The following is an 18,930-nucleotide window of genomic DNA, read 5'->3' as shown; positions in this document are numbered from 1 at the left end:
CCCCCCTTCCCTCTTTTTAATGTGGGTTCATGAGTTCCGTGGCCTTCTTCATCCACACTCCGCTGCGTCCCATTAAATTACTTCCCTCTTTCTCAGCATTTGTGGGACTTGTGGCCCCTACAGAATAGTGACCCATTTTTGAAATCCCTGGTGTTCTTGTGCCTTTTTATTGATCGCTGCTCTTCATCTTGCTCACTCATCAGGTATGGAGGCCAACCTGCTTCGGATCCTCTCTCTCGATCATTGACAGAATAGCATCTGTTACCACGCCTGCCAAAACCACGTGTGGCTGAACAACTCAGTCAATACCACTACTGTGTCATTACTACGAGTTCCATTACAACGCAAGTCATTACAACGACTTGCTTTAGGGAAGTGCTGGACTTTGGAATAGCTTAAACTATGATTCCAACTCCAGTCGGTGTATCAGTAGGGAAGGTGTTGGACTTAAAATCCAACACCAGTTCAACACCGCATTCCCAAAAGCAAGTCTTTGTAATTAATTGTGTTGTGATGGAACTCGTAGTAACATCGCAGTCGTGGTACTAACTGCGTTGTGAAGGCACTCCGATGTAATGTCTGTGTTGTATTAGATGTTTCCCTCATTGACATGTTGTTGATATGTCTTAGCAAGGATGAGTCTCACCACCAAGTGATCAGTCTGTTTGTGACTTTACTCTCATGCTTTCTCCTTCCCAGATCATCACTCGCCCTTCAGCAGCCAACAAGAACTTCCCGTACCATGTGCGCACGTCACAGATTGGCATTGTGGAGGAGAGTGCAGAGAAGTTTCCTCACCACGTCTATGGAAATGTTAACTTTATCAGTGACTCTGTGCCGAACTTCACAGAGCTCTTTTCAATCCCTAATACCAGTGGGGACTTTGGCACGGTTAGTATCAATAATTCTGGCTTCAGAGAGACAGCAATATGTGTATCTGGATGTGTGTGAATGTGTGTGTGGGGTGGATTGAAAGAGAAGCAGCAGTGTGTGTTTACTCACAAGTATGGTCACATGTGGGGGTGTGGTTTGGAAGCCACTGATGGCAGACATGTGAGCTTGCTGCTCCACGCCGGCCTTCGATTATCCTGCCTGCCATAGGTCCCGGCCTGTGTTTCCCTGCACCGGAGGAGAACCGCTAAAGACGGGAGAGCCTGGTGGACTGGGTGAGGTGCTTTTGCGGAGGCGGAGGGTTGTGGCTCACCGATACGATGCCCGAGGGAGCCTGTGCTCCTGACCACAAAATGGCGGCCATGACCAGAGTGCCATGAACCCAGACCTGTGGCCCTGGTCCCCTGGGGGCATGTAAAGAAAATACCCCGGGCCCATGTATGCGGAGAAGACATTAGACCTGGGTTCCCGGCTGGGGATCTGGCTAGAGGAGGCGGAGTATCACGCCCCGAGATCTGGGTCTGCCCTGGGGGCGGGTGTGGGGCTTGCCACCTGGCATGACCTACAGGACCTCGGTTGTTGTGGTGGCCTGCCACGGAGAGCTCCGCAGAAGCTGCAGGACCGAGTGGGCAATCAACAAACTGGCACTCTACCCTACCCAGTTGAAAGCTTCACACTGCACTAGGGGGCCCACCGGGTACGTGCAGTGGGACTGTGTGCTGCATCCCCTGAGGATCCTGGCATTGGGTCAGTGCAAAAGTGACCAACCAGAGTAACGTTGGTAGCACTGCACTGAATCCGGTTGCTGTCCTTCTGGGCTGACTGCGGGTGCCTATATGTCAGGCACTTAGCAGCCTGTAGACACTGATGTCTATATCACAACACAGCGAACCATGACCCTGTTTTCCAAGCAGGTCGCTACCCACGCCGGGCAGCTCCACCGGACTGCACCCTTGCTCCTGTGACCAGCTGCTGCTCCTGAGGGTGTTCGAGGCCCGCCTCCACCCGCAGGCTACCACCTGCCCCTCATCCCTGGTGGCCAGTGGTAGGCCTTAGGTTTGCTTGTGCCCGCTCGCATGTTTGTTCCCTACCACAGCTCGTAACAACACCCACCCATGCCTCTGGACACACGCTTGACCCCATCTTCTCCGCAAGTCCCCACGTCTCCTTCAACTACACCACCGAACCCCACCGCCGAGCCCACCACTCCTGCGGCCACCAAGCGCACCAGCCACCTGATCGCCGGGTCCAACGTCAGCGACGAAGACACCATCAAGACCATCAACTCCATCCACTCCGGATCCCCGCCTGACCCATACCCACACCACATTTTCAACAAAGCCAGCACAGCCATCGCCCCCCATCTCCGGAAAACGATGAACATATCCTTCGAGACAGCTACCTTCCCAGAAAGCTGGAAGCATGCCAAGATCAACGCGTTACTGAAGAAACCCAAGTCGGACCCCAAGGACCTCAAGAATTTCCGGCCCATCTCCCAGCTCCCATTCCCGGCAAAAGTCATAGAGAAAATCCCCAATAGACAACTAACCCGATACCTCGAAGACAACAACATCCTGGACCCATCCCAGTCCGTCTTCCGCAGCAAACACAGCACCGAAACCACCCTCATCGCAGCCACCAACGACATCACGCCCCTAATGGACATAGGAGAAACAGCCGCCCTCATCCTCCTGGGCCTCTCAGCTGCCTTCGACACGGTATGCCACCGCACCCTAACAGCGCGCCTCCACGACGCCGGAATCCAAGAGGAGGCCCTGGGCTGGACCACTTCCTTCCTCTCCGGCAGAACCCAGAGTGTCCGTCTCCCACCCTTCCGTTCCAAGACCACCGAGATCATCTGCGGTGTACCGCAAGGATCCTCTCTCAGCCCAACGTTGTTCAATATCTACATGGCTCCACTCGCCCACGTCGCCCGCCAGCACAGCCTCAACATCATCTCCTCTGTCGACGACACCCAGCTGATTATCTCCCTCACCGAATACCCTCTCACCGCCAAAGCCAACCTCCGCGAAGGAATGAAGGCCGTCGCCGAATGGATGAAGGACAGCAGGCTGAAGCTGGATTCTGACAAGACGGAGGTCCTCTTCCTCGGCCCCACCCCCTCAGCCTGGGAAGACTCCTGGTGGCCTACCTCGCTTGGAACAGCCCCAGCACCCACCAACTACGCACGCAACCTGGGGGACATCCTCGACTCCACCCTCTCCATGACCAAGCAGGTCAACGCCGTCTCTGCATCCTGCTTCAACACCCTCCAAATGCTCCGCAGGATCTTCAAATGGATCCCCTCCAAAATGAGAAAAACCATCACCCAGGCCCTCGTCACCAGCAGGCTGGACTACAGAAACGCCCTCTACACAGGAACAACAACCAAGCTCCTGAGACGGCTGCAACGCATCCAGAACGCCTCGGCACGACTTGTCCTCGACATCCCCCGACGCAGCCACATCACTCCCCACATGAGAGACCTACACTGGCTCCCCATCAACAAGAGGATAACCTTCAGACTCTTCATCCACGCACACAAAGCCCTACACAACGCCGGACCAGCATACCTCAACGGACGACTCAGTTTCTACACCCCCACCCGCAGCCTCCGCTCAGCCAGCCTCGCCCTCGCCACGGTCCTACACATCCTGAAAATGACCGCCGGCGGCAGATCTTTCTCCCACTTCGCCGCCAAGACCTGGAATACCCTCCCCATCAACCTTCGACAGACCTAAGACCTGCTGACCTTCAGAAGACTTCTCAAGACCTGGCTCTTCAATCAGTAGCCCACACTGGTGCCTGCACACAGAGCCTTCACTTGTTCCACATCCTTCCTATAAGACTATTGGGGTCCATCACGGTGGCTGAAAGATGTTCTGCACCCGGGTGGGGAACGTACCTACCTCCCTCTCTGAGTGGGCGGCGGCACCACCCAGGACATTCTTACCTGAGCCCCTGACGCTCCGCACCCCGGGGGAGAGACTACATGGGGAAAGCTAAAATGAAGACAGTGTGTGCTCCCCTGGACCGGGGAGAAAAAACTGTGGACCTCCAACAGGCCCCAATGGATGCACTGGCAGTGACGGTTCCGGTGCAGCAGCAATTAAGATTTTGGACGCAATTGCGGACACCCAAGCCACCATCCACCATGACATCAGCACTGTGTCGGTGGGGTTGGGCCTGCTCTGTGCTGAGCACCACAGGCTAGCCAAATTGGTGAAGACGGCAGAGACTTCGATCACAAGCTACACCCCACACAACAAAAACGAACCCGCCAAGTCACAGAGCTCACCTAAAGGGTCAGCACGTTGGAGCGCAGGGCCGAAGATGCGGAAGGGCGCAATAGGAGGAACAACGTGTGGATAATTGGTCTGCCAGAGGAAACGGAAGGCAGCAACATGATCGCCTTCCTAGAACCATGGCTCTGTGCAGTTGTGGCACCAGGGGGTCTTTCTCCGTTCTACAAACTTGAGAGGGCACACGGTCCCCGCGCGTCCTCTGGCCCTAGGCCACCCACTATGCCCAGTGGTAGCATAACTCCTCCACTACAAAGATAGGGACGTCCTCCTGCAGAAGGCACGCACGAATGGCCTATTCATGGTGGACAATGGCAGAGCCTCTATCTTCCCTGACAATAAAGCTGAAGTACAGAAACAGCGTGCTTCGTACCAGGAGATTACGAAGGCACTAAGGAAAAAGAGCTTGCAATATTCCCTGATGTTTCCTGCTAGGCTCTGTATAATACTGGATGGTAAGACGCATTTTTGTGAAAATCCGGAGGCAGCTTGGGAATGTTATGTTATGTTATGTTATGTTAGGTGCTATTTGTAAAGCGCACTAACGCCGAAGCTTCCTGGCGCTGCTAGACAGAGTAAGAGAAAAACAAAATACAAAGCAACCTAATATAGGGATGGGAAGAGATGGGTCTTTAAGTATTTTCTGAATGAGAGAAGAGAGAGGGAAGATTTGATAGACAGAGGAAGGGAATTCCAAAGAGTGGGGGCTAAGTAAGAGAAGCGGCGACCGCCAAATTTCTTGGTTTTAATTTTTGAGGTAATTAGTAGATCATTGCGGGCAGAACGGAGATTACGTGAGGGGCGGTAGGGTCGGATGAGGGAGTTGAGAAACCCTGGACTGGGGCAGTGAAGACATTTGAAGGTGAGACATGCCACCTTAAAGGCGACCCTTTGATGCATTGGGAGCCAATGAAGGCTGTGAAGCAAAGGTTTGGCGGATTGCCATCGGGGTAGTCCGTGGATCAGGCGAGCTGCCTGATTTTGGACGACCTGGAGGCGGTTTAGCAAGTAAAGTGGGAGACCGTGGTAAATGGAGTTGGAGAAATCAAGACGGGAGAGTACCAGTGAGGTGACAGATTGGGTGAGTGCCGCAGGGGGGAGAAGGTGACGGACTTTACGAATCCTCCGAAGTTGGAACATGCATGATGAAATTACCGCTCCAACTTGGGCTTTGAGGGAGAGTTCGGCGTCAATGATTACGCCCAGACTTTTTATTGTTTTAGCCGGGGTAGGGGGGGAGCCAAGCTCCAGCGGCCAGAACTGAGGGCCCCTATGGGTGTGGCTGAGGCCGGGGAGAAGAAGCTCAGTTTTTCCTGGGTTCAGTTTTAATTGGTTCTGGTCCATCCAGAATTGTATGTGAGTCATTACTGCGTGGAATGTATTGATAGCTAGTGGGGAGTTAAGTGAAAAAACGAGCTGCAAATCATCAGCATAATTGAAGGTTGTGATGTCCCATTTGAGGAGGGATTGGATCAGTGGCCGGAGATACAAATTAAATAGAAGCGGGGAGAGAGAGGAGGCCTGGGGGACTCCGCAGAACGTAGGAGATTTTTGGGCCGTAAAAGGACCCAGGCGAACTGCCTGTGTTCTTCCAGTAAGAAAGGATCTGAGCCATTCGAGAGCAAGGCCTCGGATGCCGGCCTGCTCGACACGGTGGAGAAGGATGTTGTGGTCCACCGTGTCGAACGCGGCGGACAGATCCAGAAGGACGAGGGCTTGGGGATTCCCGATGTCGGCGTTGCTCCTGAGTGTGTCGAGAACTGCCAGGATGACCGCCTCGGTCGAGTGGGCAGGTCGGAAGCCCGCCTGGTTAGGCTCGAGGTACTGGGAGGATTCAACAAAGTTTGATAAGCAGCGGGTAGCATGGGCCTCCAAGATTTTAGAGAAATAGGGAAGGAGGGAGATGGGACGATAGTTTGATGGCTCGGCCGGGTCGGCACCCGGCTTCTTAAGAAGGGGCACCAAGATAGCCTCCTTAAAAGAGGTGGGCACACACCCACTGGTGAGCGAACTATTGAGTAAGTGTAAAATGTTATCTGGCAGATTAAGGCAGATGCTGCGCAGAACAGAAGGAGGGCAGCAATCATTAGGGGAGCCCGATTTCACACGGGTGGCAAGTTCCACTAAAGAGGTCGTGTCTAAGACAGAAAAGGTAGTGAAGGTCAAAGTATTATTGATGGGGGGATCAAGAAGGGGAAGCTGGACGAGGGGCGGGATAGAATTTTTAATTTTGATAACTTTTTCCAAAAAAAAGGAGTTCAAAGTATCACAGGTAGCCTGGGTAGGAGTCTGAGCTGGGAGTGATCTTTCATCAGTGGTTAGCTCATTTAGAACTCTGAACACTTCCTTGGATTTATTAGTGGCTGAAGCAATCCTGTTTGAGAAGTGTTCCATTTTTGCTGACCTAATAGCGGATTTGTAGTTATTACGTGTGGTCAAGTAGGCCTGTCTGGCTGAGTCAGAATAGTCGCGCCTCCAAGTGCGTTCTGACTGACGTGTTTTTAATTTCAAAGTCTTGAGATCGTCAGAGAACCACCTGTGAGAGTACCGATGTCTAGTACGAGGGAAGGTGACTAGGGGGGCGAACTGGTCGCTGGCCGCCTCCAACCAGGAGCATATTTCCTGTTCTAGGTGATCGATGTTGCTGGAAGGGACAGAGTCGAGACAGGATTCGGCTAGGGCGGAAAGAAAGCCCTGGGCATCATAGGTATTCCATTTTCGTGACTGTCCCCCGGCCATTAGGGGAGCGAGAGTCTGGCCGGTGACTGTGATGGTAGTATCCACCAGGTGGTGGTCAGACCAGGTACAAGGGAAGGTGACTGGTGAGGACAGGGCCAGATTACAGGACCAAATCTGATCTAAAATATGGCCCTTAATGTGGGTAGGATGAGAGACATGCTGAGTGAGGTTCAGATTCGCAAGAGTCTCGAAGAGCTCGATGGCATGAGGGCCAGCATTGGGGTTGTTAAACCAGTAATTTAGATAACCGAAAATGGCGAAGTCAGAGTGTACTGTTAATAACGCGGAAAGTTGTTCACTCAGGATGGAAGGGAAGGAGGGCATATAGTGAGGAGGCCGGTATAATAGGAGAAAGGTGAGGGCGCCAGTGTTGGTTTGTACACTAAAAAGTAAATTCTCAACCCCCGGTAAGACAAGGGAGTTAGAGGAAACAGAGGTAAGGCGTTTTGATATAATAGCTGCCACCCCTCCCCCGGGCAGGTCGTCAGGGCGGTCGGTATGGAGAATGTAGTAATCAGGGGGGAGGGCAGCCAGAATATCAGGGAGAGCCTCGGAGGTTAACCAGGTCTCCGTAAGCAGGAGCAGATCGGGGTTGGAATTAGAGAGGAGAACGAAGATGTCCTCTGAGTGTTTCACTAACGAGCGGGTATTTAGATAGAGTACCCTGATCGAAGTGGAGCTCTTGCTAGGCATGCTTGATGGTGGATGTCCATCTAAGCAGAGTTGGTTATGGCGCGAAATGCCGAGGGCAGTTGTACGGCGGATGGCGGTAGGGGGAGCCGTGAATGCGGGATATTGAAGATCCCTAAGGGCTTGGGCTGAGTAGGTGATGGGCGGAACGGAGTGCCATGCCCCATGGCCCGGTCTGGCGCGGACGGGCGCAGACGGGCTTGCCTTAGGCGCTCCCGCTGCGCTCGTCCGCTGCGCTTCCGGTGTATACACATATTTATATTAGGTGGGAGGTTTCTATGGGCGTAGCCAAAAAAGGGGCGTGGCCTGTCTCGTGGCCGGGAATGGCGGTTCTGTGGGTCAGCGCTAAAATCCGCTGTGCGCGTCAGCAAGTTTGACAAGTGCTTCACACAGATTTAAAAGGTAGGAACACAAGTTATAGTGACACTCAAAGTTTTAAAAAGCAAGTGTGTGCAGAATGCGGCTCCCGGCTTTCCGCCTCAGGAGAGAGTTTGTCTAGGAGAGAGAATGGCTTGAAACCTACAAAGCAGGGAGAAATTTGAGAACCCTAGAGCTAAAAATAAATGCAGGGTCACAAGGTCAGGGAAGAGAGTACAGACACGGTTGAAGCAGAAATCACCTAAAAGACCTTGCCACTCCCAGACCAAGAAGGAGAGAGCCCAGCAGGCTGTAGCTGAAATCATGAGACCGACTGACTCCACATCGGTACTTGGCTCGGGATCACCTGGGGGGACTGGAGTCTCAGATTTCGACAGCTCTTGAGTGGACAGCATCACATTGCCGGTGGTTACCCCCAGAACTGCTGATGACCTTTAACTGAACTGACTTTATTCCGCAAAGAGCCCCTGTGCTGGGGCACAATGAAACACCCTGCCATAGCCCAAAAACAAGCAGACCGGAGTCACTGGACAAAAGGGCTAGCGTAGGTCGTGCTGCATACAGGAACGCCACAAAACAGACGGTTGTCCACTTGCCATAGCCTGGCCCTCCTGGAAGGCCTCACCCAGACATGGAAGGGGCCTCCCGATGATTCGGATGGTTTGCTTGCAGTTTGGTCAGCTGGCTGTAGCTAGGCAGCTCTGGGGAACAGGGAAGTTCTTGTTTATGGGGGTTCTTATTGTTTCATTGTTTGTTTATTTTACAGGTGGGGTCCTGGTTTGCTTCTTCTGGGGGGAAGGGGTGAGTGGACAGGGGGGTGGAGTCAGAACTGAGTAATTAGACCTTTGAAAATGCCATCAGAACAACACACACGGAAATTAATGACATGGAACATTAGAGGTATGGGTTCAGCCACGAGGCGCCACAATATACATAGATACCTGCACAGGAGAGGAGTGCAGATTGCATTCCTCCAGGAAACACACTTCACCTATGGCGAAATGGAGAAACTACGCAGGAGATAATAGAGGGGGAAATATATGCGACCTCCTACTCCACATATGCAAGGGGCGCGATGATCTGAGTAAGAGCCAGTATCCCATCTGAACCCTTGCATACACTCATAGATAAAGAGGGCGGATATGTACTACTAAAGGGTAGACTCTCTGGGCAAGAAATTACATTGGGTCGCGTATATGCCCCTAACCAAGACCAAGTTCTGTTCCTCAAAGAACCTTTCAGCCCCTCTGGCTGATGAGCTAACCCCAACGTACTTCTGGGAGGCGACTTTAATTGCGTCACAAACATTACCATAAATCGCTCACACCCTCCATTGCCGAGCAGTCAGCCCATCGTACAACAGCCGGGGTTCCAAGATTGGAGGGGACACTGGGATCTCGAGGATACAACACACAAGAACCTGTGATTTCTCATATTATTCCCCCTTACATCAATCACACACTAGGCTGGACTTATTTTTGACCACACCCAGCCTGGGCTGCTCAAAATGAATACCTAGGGTGCACACTCTCGGACCATAGCCCTCTCTTGTTGACACTCTAACCGCTGAGGACTCGCCCACCGATTCCACTATGGCGACTAAACCCCTTGGCGTTAAAAGATACTTCCTTCAAGATGACCATAGGTACAGCCATATACACTTATTTCGAAAACAACACACAAACGGCATCCAACACACTGATAAAGTGAGAAGCGTTTAAGGTGGTGATGAGGGGGCACTGCCTGGGACAATCGATTGGGGCTCAGAGGGAACTCCATCAGGAATTGGAAAGATTGGAGGGTGACCTACATAGGCTGGGCAACGAACAGGGAATCCGTTCAGACCTCCCTAAAAACGAAGGCGTGCACTTTACCACCAAGCCCTCGAAAGGCTGAGATGCCACAACTACAAAAGTTACCTCACCAAGGTGCAGGAGGAAGCGGGGAGGCCTGGCAGACTGCTGGCGTGGCTAATCAGATCTGAGACACATGCATCTCCAATTACTCAAGTCAGAACCATTGATGGTGTTCCACATTATGTCCCTGAGGCCATTAGTATATTATTTAGCGATTATTACACAGTCCTATATAAGGCCCCACCCTTGTCTTCCCCTGACACCCACAGAGGCTTGCTGAGAGTGCTGCTCCCTCAGACACCTGACAGTCAAGTAGTAGATGCGATGGGAGGTCCGGTGACTTGCAAGAGATTCGGGCGGCGATTAAAAGCCTGGCCACAGGGTAATCTCCGGGACCTGATGGCTTCCTGGCTGAATTCTACTCCATCTATGCCTCAAAGCTTGCAACACAGTTGGAGAAAGTATATGCAGAATCCCTGAAGCTGGGGTACCTTCCCGAAACCTCATGGGATTCATTAGTGGTCCCCCTCCCCAACAAGTCCTCGACAGAGGCGACAATCATGGACCTCCAGCCACTTTCCATGTTAAACATGGACTTTAAAATTCTCAGTAAGGCCCTAGCACTCGCCTACTTCCACACATGCCGGACCTGGTCCACACAGACCGAAATGGATTTATCCCAGCCAGGAACACGTCATTCAACTTACGCAGACTGTACTCAGAGTTGTATGACCCAGAAACCTGACAACTGCCACAAGTGGCCCTTCTGCCAATAGATCTTGAGAAGGTCTTCGACACAGTGCAGTGGGACTACCTGTTTGAAACTATGAGGCACATGGGAGTGGGCGAACCTCTGGCAGTGCTGTTTAGACGTGGAGACGAAAGGCTTGGTATAACCTTAGCGGGAGAACACATATTATCTCCCTGTATGCTGACGACTCACTGTTTTACTTCAACGATGCGACTGTAGGAACTAACACAGCGATGGCCCAGATGGAACAGTTCGAGTCACTGTCTGGACTCAAAGTTTACCGCACCAAGACCTACCTCTTCCCTGTGGTGGCCGACCTGGCCCGCCCCATACCTAGTAGAAGACATTAACTGGGCTCCATCAACTTTTCGATACCTGGGAATCCAGGTCTTTCACTCGCTGGATGACCTACGCGAAGGTAACCTCGGAAAGGCTCTCAGATCTCTAAGGTCGAGCATTCCTTTCTGGAGCTCCCTCCAACTTCCGATCATGGCCCGGGTCTCCCTTTCTAAAATGGTCATGTTGCCGCGCCTATTATATGTTTTCACTAACCTTCCCATCACACTCCCCGCTTCTTGGTTCCGACAATTACACATACTACTGCAAGACCTTATATGGGAGAAGTGATGGCGGCGGGTGGCTTTAGCGACTTTACAACGCCCATCCATAGAAGGGTTCCCTGGAGTGCCAAACTTAGAGTTTTATTCCCTGGCCTCCCAGCTGCAATGGTTGGCACAGTGGCTGGTGGGTACGGGCCCGGAGGGAACGGATCTAACAGCTCTTAGAACCTGCACTGACTTACTATTAGCTAAAATGCTTGACCCTGCAGTACATATCCCCCACCTATCTCTGTTACAAACTGGAGCCTTACGCTGCTGGCAACGTTGTCGGTTTAAGATGGGTGAAACCCTCTTGTACACTCCGGTCCTACCATTGGTGAAACCCAAGGTTGATACTAACCCCAGCTCTGCTGATTACATGGACCGAGGTTGGACTGGAATCGGTGGGAGACTGCTATCAGCACTCAGTCCTGGCCCCATTTGGAGACCTATTGGAGAGCTATGACGTACAGAAAGGCTAATTCTTAACCTATGAGTTTGTACTGCGTACCTTCAGGGAGCTGTTGGGTGTGAACCAGGAAGAGCTTGAAGTACACGCAGTATTACACTCAGTCCTCACGTTGGGCACAGCAAGACACCAGGTAAAATGGCTGTACGCCTCGCAACAGGAGATGGCTTGTACACTTCTGAAGAAATTGCGCAACTGCTGGGAGATCATCTTAGATAAAGACGCCACAGACCCGGAATGGGCCAAAATCCTAGCATTCCCTAAAAAAGTCTTACACAACACAAGACTGATGTATATGCAATTCAATTACCCCCATATGACCTATATGACTCATCATAAACTTCAAATGGCCTATGGGGGAGACACATGCAAATGTCAGATTTGTGACCCTGTTGATGCAGACTTTGTACACATGAATTGGGGTTGCGCCTTATTCTCCGGGTTTTGGGAGGAGGTTTTGCAGTTTTCGGGGACAGCAGTGGATCACACATTGGAAAGCACAGTTGGGGTGTGCTTGCTGGGGCTTTTCCCCTGTCCTCTTAAATGGAAGTTGGGCAGTAGATTCCTGGACCTGACATTGGTCCTGGCTAGAAGACGAATAGCGAAGACCTGGAAATCTGTGACTGGACTGACAATTCAATCAATCAATCGATCAGGGAATTGTTAAGCGCACTACTCACCCATGAGGGTCTCAAGGTGCTGGGGCGGGGGGCAAGGGTAAGCAGGGTAAGCAGGTCTTGAGGGTCTTCCTGATGATGTGCAGAGAGGGGGCACGTCTGATGTCAACCGAGAGCTCGTTCCAGGACTTGGCCGCAATGTAAGAGAAGGCTCTTCCACCCGTTCTGGCTCTGCGAATGCGTGGGGTTTCGGCGAGGTCTGTGGATCGGAGGTTCCTCTTGAGTACGTGGAAGGATAGTCTTTCGTTGAGGTATTGTAGTCCGGTGTTGTGGAGGTATTTATAGGCGTGGGTGAGTATCTTGAAAGATACTCTCTTCTCTACAGGGAGCCAGTGGTGGTCACGCAGGTGTTGGGAGATGTGTTCTTGTCGAGGGATGCTGAGGATGAATCTAACTGCGGTGTTCTGTATGGTCGGGAGTTTACGGAGCAGTGACTTGTTGATTCTGGCATAGAGGGCGTTTCCGTAGTCCAGTCTTCTGGTTATTAGTGCATGGGTGACGGTCTTTCTTGATTCGGGGAGATATACTTGCGAAGGATGCGGAGGGTGTCGAAGCAGTTGGAGGTGATGGTGTTGACCTATAGGGTCATGGAGAGGGAGGAGTCAAGTACGATGCCGAGGTTCCGGGCATGGTCGGTGGGCGTGGACAGGCTGCCGAGGGCGGTGGGCCACCAGGTGTTGTCCCATGCGGTGGGAGAGGGTCCGAGGACGAAGACCTCTTTCTTATCCGAGTTGAGCTTCAAGCAGCTGCTGCTCATCCTGGATGTGACGTCCTTCATTCCTTCCTGGAAGTTAAGTCTGGTGGTGGGGGATCCGTTGTGAGGGAGAGGATGAGCTGGGTATCATCGGCGTAGGAGACTATGTTGAGTCCGTGCTGCCTAACGATGGTGGCTAAGGGGGCCATGTAGATGTTGAAGAGCATCGGGCTTAGTGATGATCCTTGAGGTACTCCGCAGTTGATCTCTGTGTGTTTAGAGAGGAATGGTGGCAATCTGATTCTTTGGGTTCTGCCGGTGCGGAAGGAGCGGAGCCATTCGAGGGCGGTTCCCTGTTTGCCGGTGTCGTGGAGTCTGGCGGTGAGAGTGCAGTGGGAGACGGTGTCAAAAGCTGCGGAGAGGTCAAGTAGGATCAGGGCCGTGGTGTGGCCTTGGTCGAGGAGGGTGTGGATGTCGTCTCTGGCTGTGAGTAGGGCGGTCTCGGTGCTGTGGTTGCTGTGGAATCTGGATTGGGAGGGGTTCTGAATGGAGTTCTCTTCAAAGAATTTTGTTAGTTGGGCATTGACGATCTTCTCTGTGACTTTGGCCATGAAGGAGAGGAGAGAGATGGGTCGGTAGTTCTTGAGGTTCGAGGGGTCTGCTGATGGTTCCTTCATGAGTGGCTTGACTCCTGCGCGTTTCCAGTCCTGTGGAAATGTACAGGTTAGGAGGGAGGTGTTGATGGTGCATTGTAGTTTGGGTGCGATGGCGGCGGCGGCTGCCCTGTGGAAGATGTGCAGAGGGCAGGGGTCCATGGGTCCATGGGTGCTCCTGAGTGGATGCCTTTCATGGTTGATTCGGTGTCTTCTGTGGTGTCTGGGGTCTAGGCGGACATGGTGGGTTGACTGGCGTAGCTGGGGGAGTGCATGGTTTTACCGTCTGGTGTCAGTTCATTGAAGTCATAGAGGGACTTGATTTTCAGATGGAAGTAGGCGCTGAGATTGTTGTAGGGGTCTTGGGAGGGGGTGATGTCTGTGGCTTCGCTGGGGGGTTTAGTGGATTCTTGGATGATGTTGAAGAGTTCTTTCGAAAGGCTGGAGTTGGCTATGATCTTGTTTTGGATGAAGGTCCTTTTGGTTGATCTGATGAGTTGGTGGTGTTCTGTCATGGCGTTCTTGTATGTGGTGCGGTCTTTTGAGGATTTGCTGTTTCTCCAATTCTTCTCAAGATGTCTGCCGGTGCGTCTGGATTCTTGGAGGTCAGTGGTGAGCCAGGTGGCCTTCCTAGTGCGCTGCCTGTTGGGTTTGCAAAGGGGCGCGAGTTCGTCTGCGCAATTGGTGATCCATCGGTGAAGTTCTTTGGCGGCGATGTTGGCATCGGTCGAAGCGGAGGGGGCGTCGCGGCTGAGGGTGGGATAGAGGTGCTTCTTGCTTATATTGCTCCAGGTCCTTCGTGGAGGGCGGGGGTGGGTTTGTGGGTGGTGGGTTTGTTGACGAGGAAGTGAACGCAGTGATGGTCCGTCCAGAGGGGCTGCGAGGTGTGGCTGAAGTGGACGTTGTTGTCTTCTGAGAAGATGGGGTTGAGGGTGTGTCCTGCCTTGTGGGTGGCGGTGGTGACGAGCTTTCGCAGTCTGTGGTTGGCGAGGTTGTCCAGGAGGGTGGAGAGTTCTGGTTGTTGAGGTTGTGTAGGTGGAAGTTGAGGTCTCAGATGAGTATGTAGTCCGTGGAGGTGATGGCGTGGGGTGCGATGATTACAATGATGGTGGTGTTGAAAGCTGTTCCAGGTCCCTTGGGGCCTGTAGACGAGGGTACCGCGTAGGGTCGTTCTAGGGTTGGTCCGGATCTGGAAGTGAAGGTGTTCGGTGGTGGTGGGGGAGTCATTCGTGGTGGAGGTGGAGAGTCGAAGGGTGCTCTTGTGTGCGATGGTGAATCCTTCTCCATGGCGGTTGGGGAGGCCTTTCCTCTGGATCTTGTATCCGTTGGGGTTGGCAATGGCGATGTTGAGGTGGCGGAGGCATTGGGCCAGGTTTCCGTGAAGAAGGTGACATCTAGCGATAGGGTGTAAAGGAGGTCCCAAATCTCTACAGCATGCCTGTGCAGGGAGCGTATGTTTAGGAGGATGCACTTCTGGGCTTTGGTGGTGTTGCCATCCAGCGTGGGGGCGGCGACTGTGGTGGAGCGGAGAGTGGTGAAGGTTTGGCAGCAGTGGCAGCAGGAGAACTGGCCGTGGGTGGTGTTCGGTGTGGACAACTGGCAGTTGTTGTTCCTTCCCGGGTTGAGTTCGAGGAGGGCATCTGAGTTGTAGTGGTGGGAGGTTGGAGGTTGGAGGTCCAAGGTCTCTGGCGTTGGTCGTGGTTGGGTCGCGGACGGGTGCAGACGGGCTTGCTTTGGCATGCCAGCGACGCGGCCGCCAGTAATTAGAGAAGGGGGGTAGGGAAGCAGAGCTTGGAAGTGGGATATGACCTATTGGGCCGGGTCTGGGGGTAGATCTCTGGCGAGGGAAGAGATGAGGGGGCTGAGACAGCGCCCTATCGCAGAGCACTGGAGATGTTAGAGGCGTGGGAACACCCAGAACGCGATCACAGTGAGGAAGAGGGTAATGACAACACTGCTAAGGTAAGGGATGAGCCGGGTTGGAGAAGGAAAACCTGGGCGACCACCACTGGGTAGGCTTAAAGATAGATCACTAGCATAACTTAACCCCGGCACACTGAAAGACAAAAAGCCAGACATGGGTACTATTCCCATGTATAATTTTATTCCCCTTAATGTGGATAGTGCACGTTTAGAGGGCAGCACTGGCTTGGAACCTGACGTGAGAGAATGACGATTCTCCAATTAGCATGCAGAGAGAATCTTGATTTCATTAAAGACAACGGAGGCTGACATTATGCAATAACTTTTATTGCTGCCCAAGATATGCAGCCCTTTAAAGTGTAACAATTACATCATAAATAAAACATTCCACAGAGCAAGACAAGTGCCATAGCAACCAAGTAACTTCCTCTTAGAGCTGCGAAGGAAAGGACTGTAGTTTCAAGAACTTCCATCAAAATAAAAGGTTTATAAAGAAGCCGAATCTGAAAAGGAAAAAACAAAAGGAGTAAAACTTGTCTTGGAAGATAGAAAAGATTAAAAACAAAGGACATATTAATCAAACAATCAAAGATATATAAGATATATTTAATAAAACATCCACCAGGGAGTGGTGGGAGGGATAATGTCAGCCTCCGTTGTCTTTAATGAAATCAAGAGTCTCTCTGCATGCTAATTGGAGAATCGTCATTTCATTACAAGACCGGAGGCTACATTATGCAAGTTCAAAGCTTCTCAATGCAACATTGCTTACATGTTCGACAGGTTTAAGGTAAAATTTAACAAAAGTTGAGGCATTAGACCAATCTGCTGCTTTCAGGATATCAGAAAGGGATCCCCCACCCCAAAATACTTTGCTCGCCATAGCGCCACGAGAGGAGTGTGCGCCAAACTTAGATAAATCTATTCCAGCCTCAAACATAACAGTCCTTACCCACCTGGCAATTGTCGCAGAAGAGACCACCTTATAAGGTTTGATAAAAGAAATTAACAATTGATTCTCATTACAAGGTCTAAAAATACTCATTTTCTGATCATATGCTTTCATACAACTTACGACACACAGTTTTGGAGAATCTAAAAAGTAAGGGTAAAATATGTTCTCAGACATGGTCTTGGTTCTCTTCCAAATCTCGAATCATACTCCATCAGGAGAATAAAATCTATTACATATCTCTAATGCTTTAACATCAGATACTCTCCTGAAAGAGATTAAACAAAGTAAAGTAGCTAGTTTAAAGGACAACTGTTTTCTTGTAAGGAAACAATTGTCCGGCCAGGATGAAAAAAGGTCAAAAATAACATTCACGTTCCACATGGAACTATATTTGGGTTTAGGAGGACGTTTCAGTCTTATGCCTTTCATTACCCTACGAATCAAAGGATTGGATCCAATTGAAAAATCATTTATCAAGGAATGACCTGCAGAAATTGCTGATCTATAGCAATTAACTCTTCTATAACAAAGGCCTGAATTAAAAAGGTCCGCTAAAAAGTTAGCAACATCCACTACAGGTGCCTCCACGGAATCCAAATTCCGTTCCATGCACCAACTACACCATCTTTTCCAAGCACCGGTGTATCTTCTCCTTGTTCCGGGAGCCCATGATTCATCCAAAAGGCTCTTAGACTGCCCTGAAAGGCCTGAGTATCTTGTAGAACCCCTGAAATCTTCCAGACAAGAAGGTTCATGTTTCCTTCTAAGAGAAGAGGATGAAAGTCTCCTTCTAGACCCAGAAGGAGATCCAAATTCCCTGGAATAAAACGAGGAACTTCCATCGCCAATTCCATCACACCTGGGAACCAAATTTGGGAATTCCAAAAGGGAGTAACCAGAACAACCCGGCATCGTTCTGAACAAACTTTCAGAAGAACTCTCTGGATTAGAGCGAAAGGAGGGAAGGCATAACAATTGAGAGTGTTCCAAGGTTGGAGAAGAGCGTCCACTGCCAATGCCAATGGGTCTGGTCTCCAACTGAAATAACGATCTATCTGAAAGGTGAGTCTGCTGGCAAAAAAATCTACATCGAATGGACCCCATAAGTCCTGAATTTTCTTGAAAATCAGAGGATTCAATTTCCAATCCCTTGCGTCTCTCAGGAACCTTGAGTTCCAATCTGCCCTGGTATTTAGATGGCCCGGAAGGAATTCCGCTCTCAACGTAATTTTCTGCTTCCAGCAGAAATACCAAATTTTCTTGGCTAGATCTGCCAAAAGAATAGACTTCGCTCCTCCCAAACGGTTGATGTAGGAGACGGCTGTAAAATTGTCTAATTTGATCAAGACTACACTGTTCTTCAAAATTGATTTGAAACTCATAAGAGCATTTAGGCTCGCCATCATCTCTTTTATTTTTTTTATTTTGAAAGTTTTATATAGCGCGAACAAGATCTTTGCAGATATCAGAGCGCTTTACAGAGCAGGGAATACCAAACAAAAGAAAGAATACGTGAGGGAGCATAATAGTACAGGTGAAACAATAATGCAAGTACATAGTCATAATAGTAGGTGGAAACAATAATAAAGGTAAAACACATATTCGTAGGGATGTAGCAGAATAATACAGGAAAAAACACAAAGTCATCGGGATCGAGCTGGGTAATATAGATCGGTGCCGATCCTTTATAGTTTCAAGTTGAAAGCTCAAGTGTATTTGGCCATGAGAAGAGCTTTTACTTCTTTCTTAAAAAGTGTGATTGATGAGATGAGCCTTGTTTCAGGAGGGAGTGAGTTCCAGATCCTGGGTGCCATTCCTGAGAAAGAGCGCTTATACGTTTTTTCCTTCCTGAATCTTCGAGGTTTTAGCAGCAGATTGTTTGTGCCTCTAGTGTATCTAGAGCCGCCAGAGATTGACAGCTTCTGATTGAGGTATCCGGGAGAGCTCAAGTGTATAGCCTTATGTGTCATGCAGGCAATTTTCAGATGTATTCTGGCTTCAAAAGGCAGCCAGTTCAGGGCTTTCAAGTCGGGGGTGATATGCGAGTGTTTTTTTGACCCAGTGATGAGTCTTGCTGCAGCGTTTAGAGAGGCTCTTAGGGGTGCAGTAGTGGTTAGTGGGAGACCGCAGAGGGCGATGCTGCCGTATTCAATTCGCGGAATTACTAGTGCTTGTACCGCAGTTTGGAAGTCTTTGGCTGGTAGGAAGGGTTTCAGTTTCCTCAGTGTATTGATTTGGAAGTTCGCACCTTTAGTAGCCTTGCTGATATGATGCTGCATGTTGAGATTGGAGTCGAGAGTTATGCCCAGAGATTTTGCTGAGTCCACGATGGTGGGTAGGACATTGAGTGCAG

General features: G+C 50.8%; 1 protein-coding gene across 1 annotated transcript in view; it reads left to right on the top strand.

The window, feature by feature from the left end:
- Positions 1-18,930, top strand: part of TMEM145 (transmembrane protein 145) — a 243,413-nt gene that overhangs the window by 214,442 nt on the left and 10,041 nt on the right. The window contains exon 14 of the mRNA XM_078651318.1: positions 700-891. Within this exon, the coding sequence (XP_078507444.1) occupies positions 700-891 (192 nt within the window). The remainder of the gene's footprint in view (positions 1-699; positions 892-18,930) is intronic.

This window comes from Lissotriton helveticus, chromosome 7 (genome assembly GCF_964261635.1).
Source record: "Lissotriton helveticus chromosome 7, aLisHel1.1, whole genome shotgun sequence".
Taxonomy (NCBI): domain Eukaryota; kingdom Metazoa; phylum Chordata; class Amphibia; order Caudata; family Salamandridae; genus Lissotriton; species Lissotriton helveticus.
The sequence above is the reverse complement of the archived record's forward strand: the minus strand, read 5'-3'. Positions and strand labels throughout refer to the sequence as shown.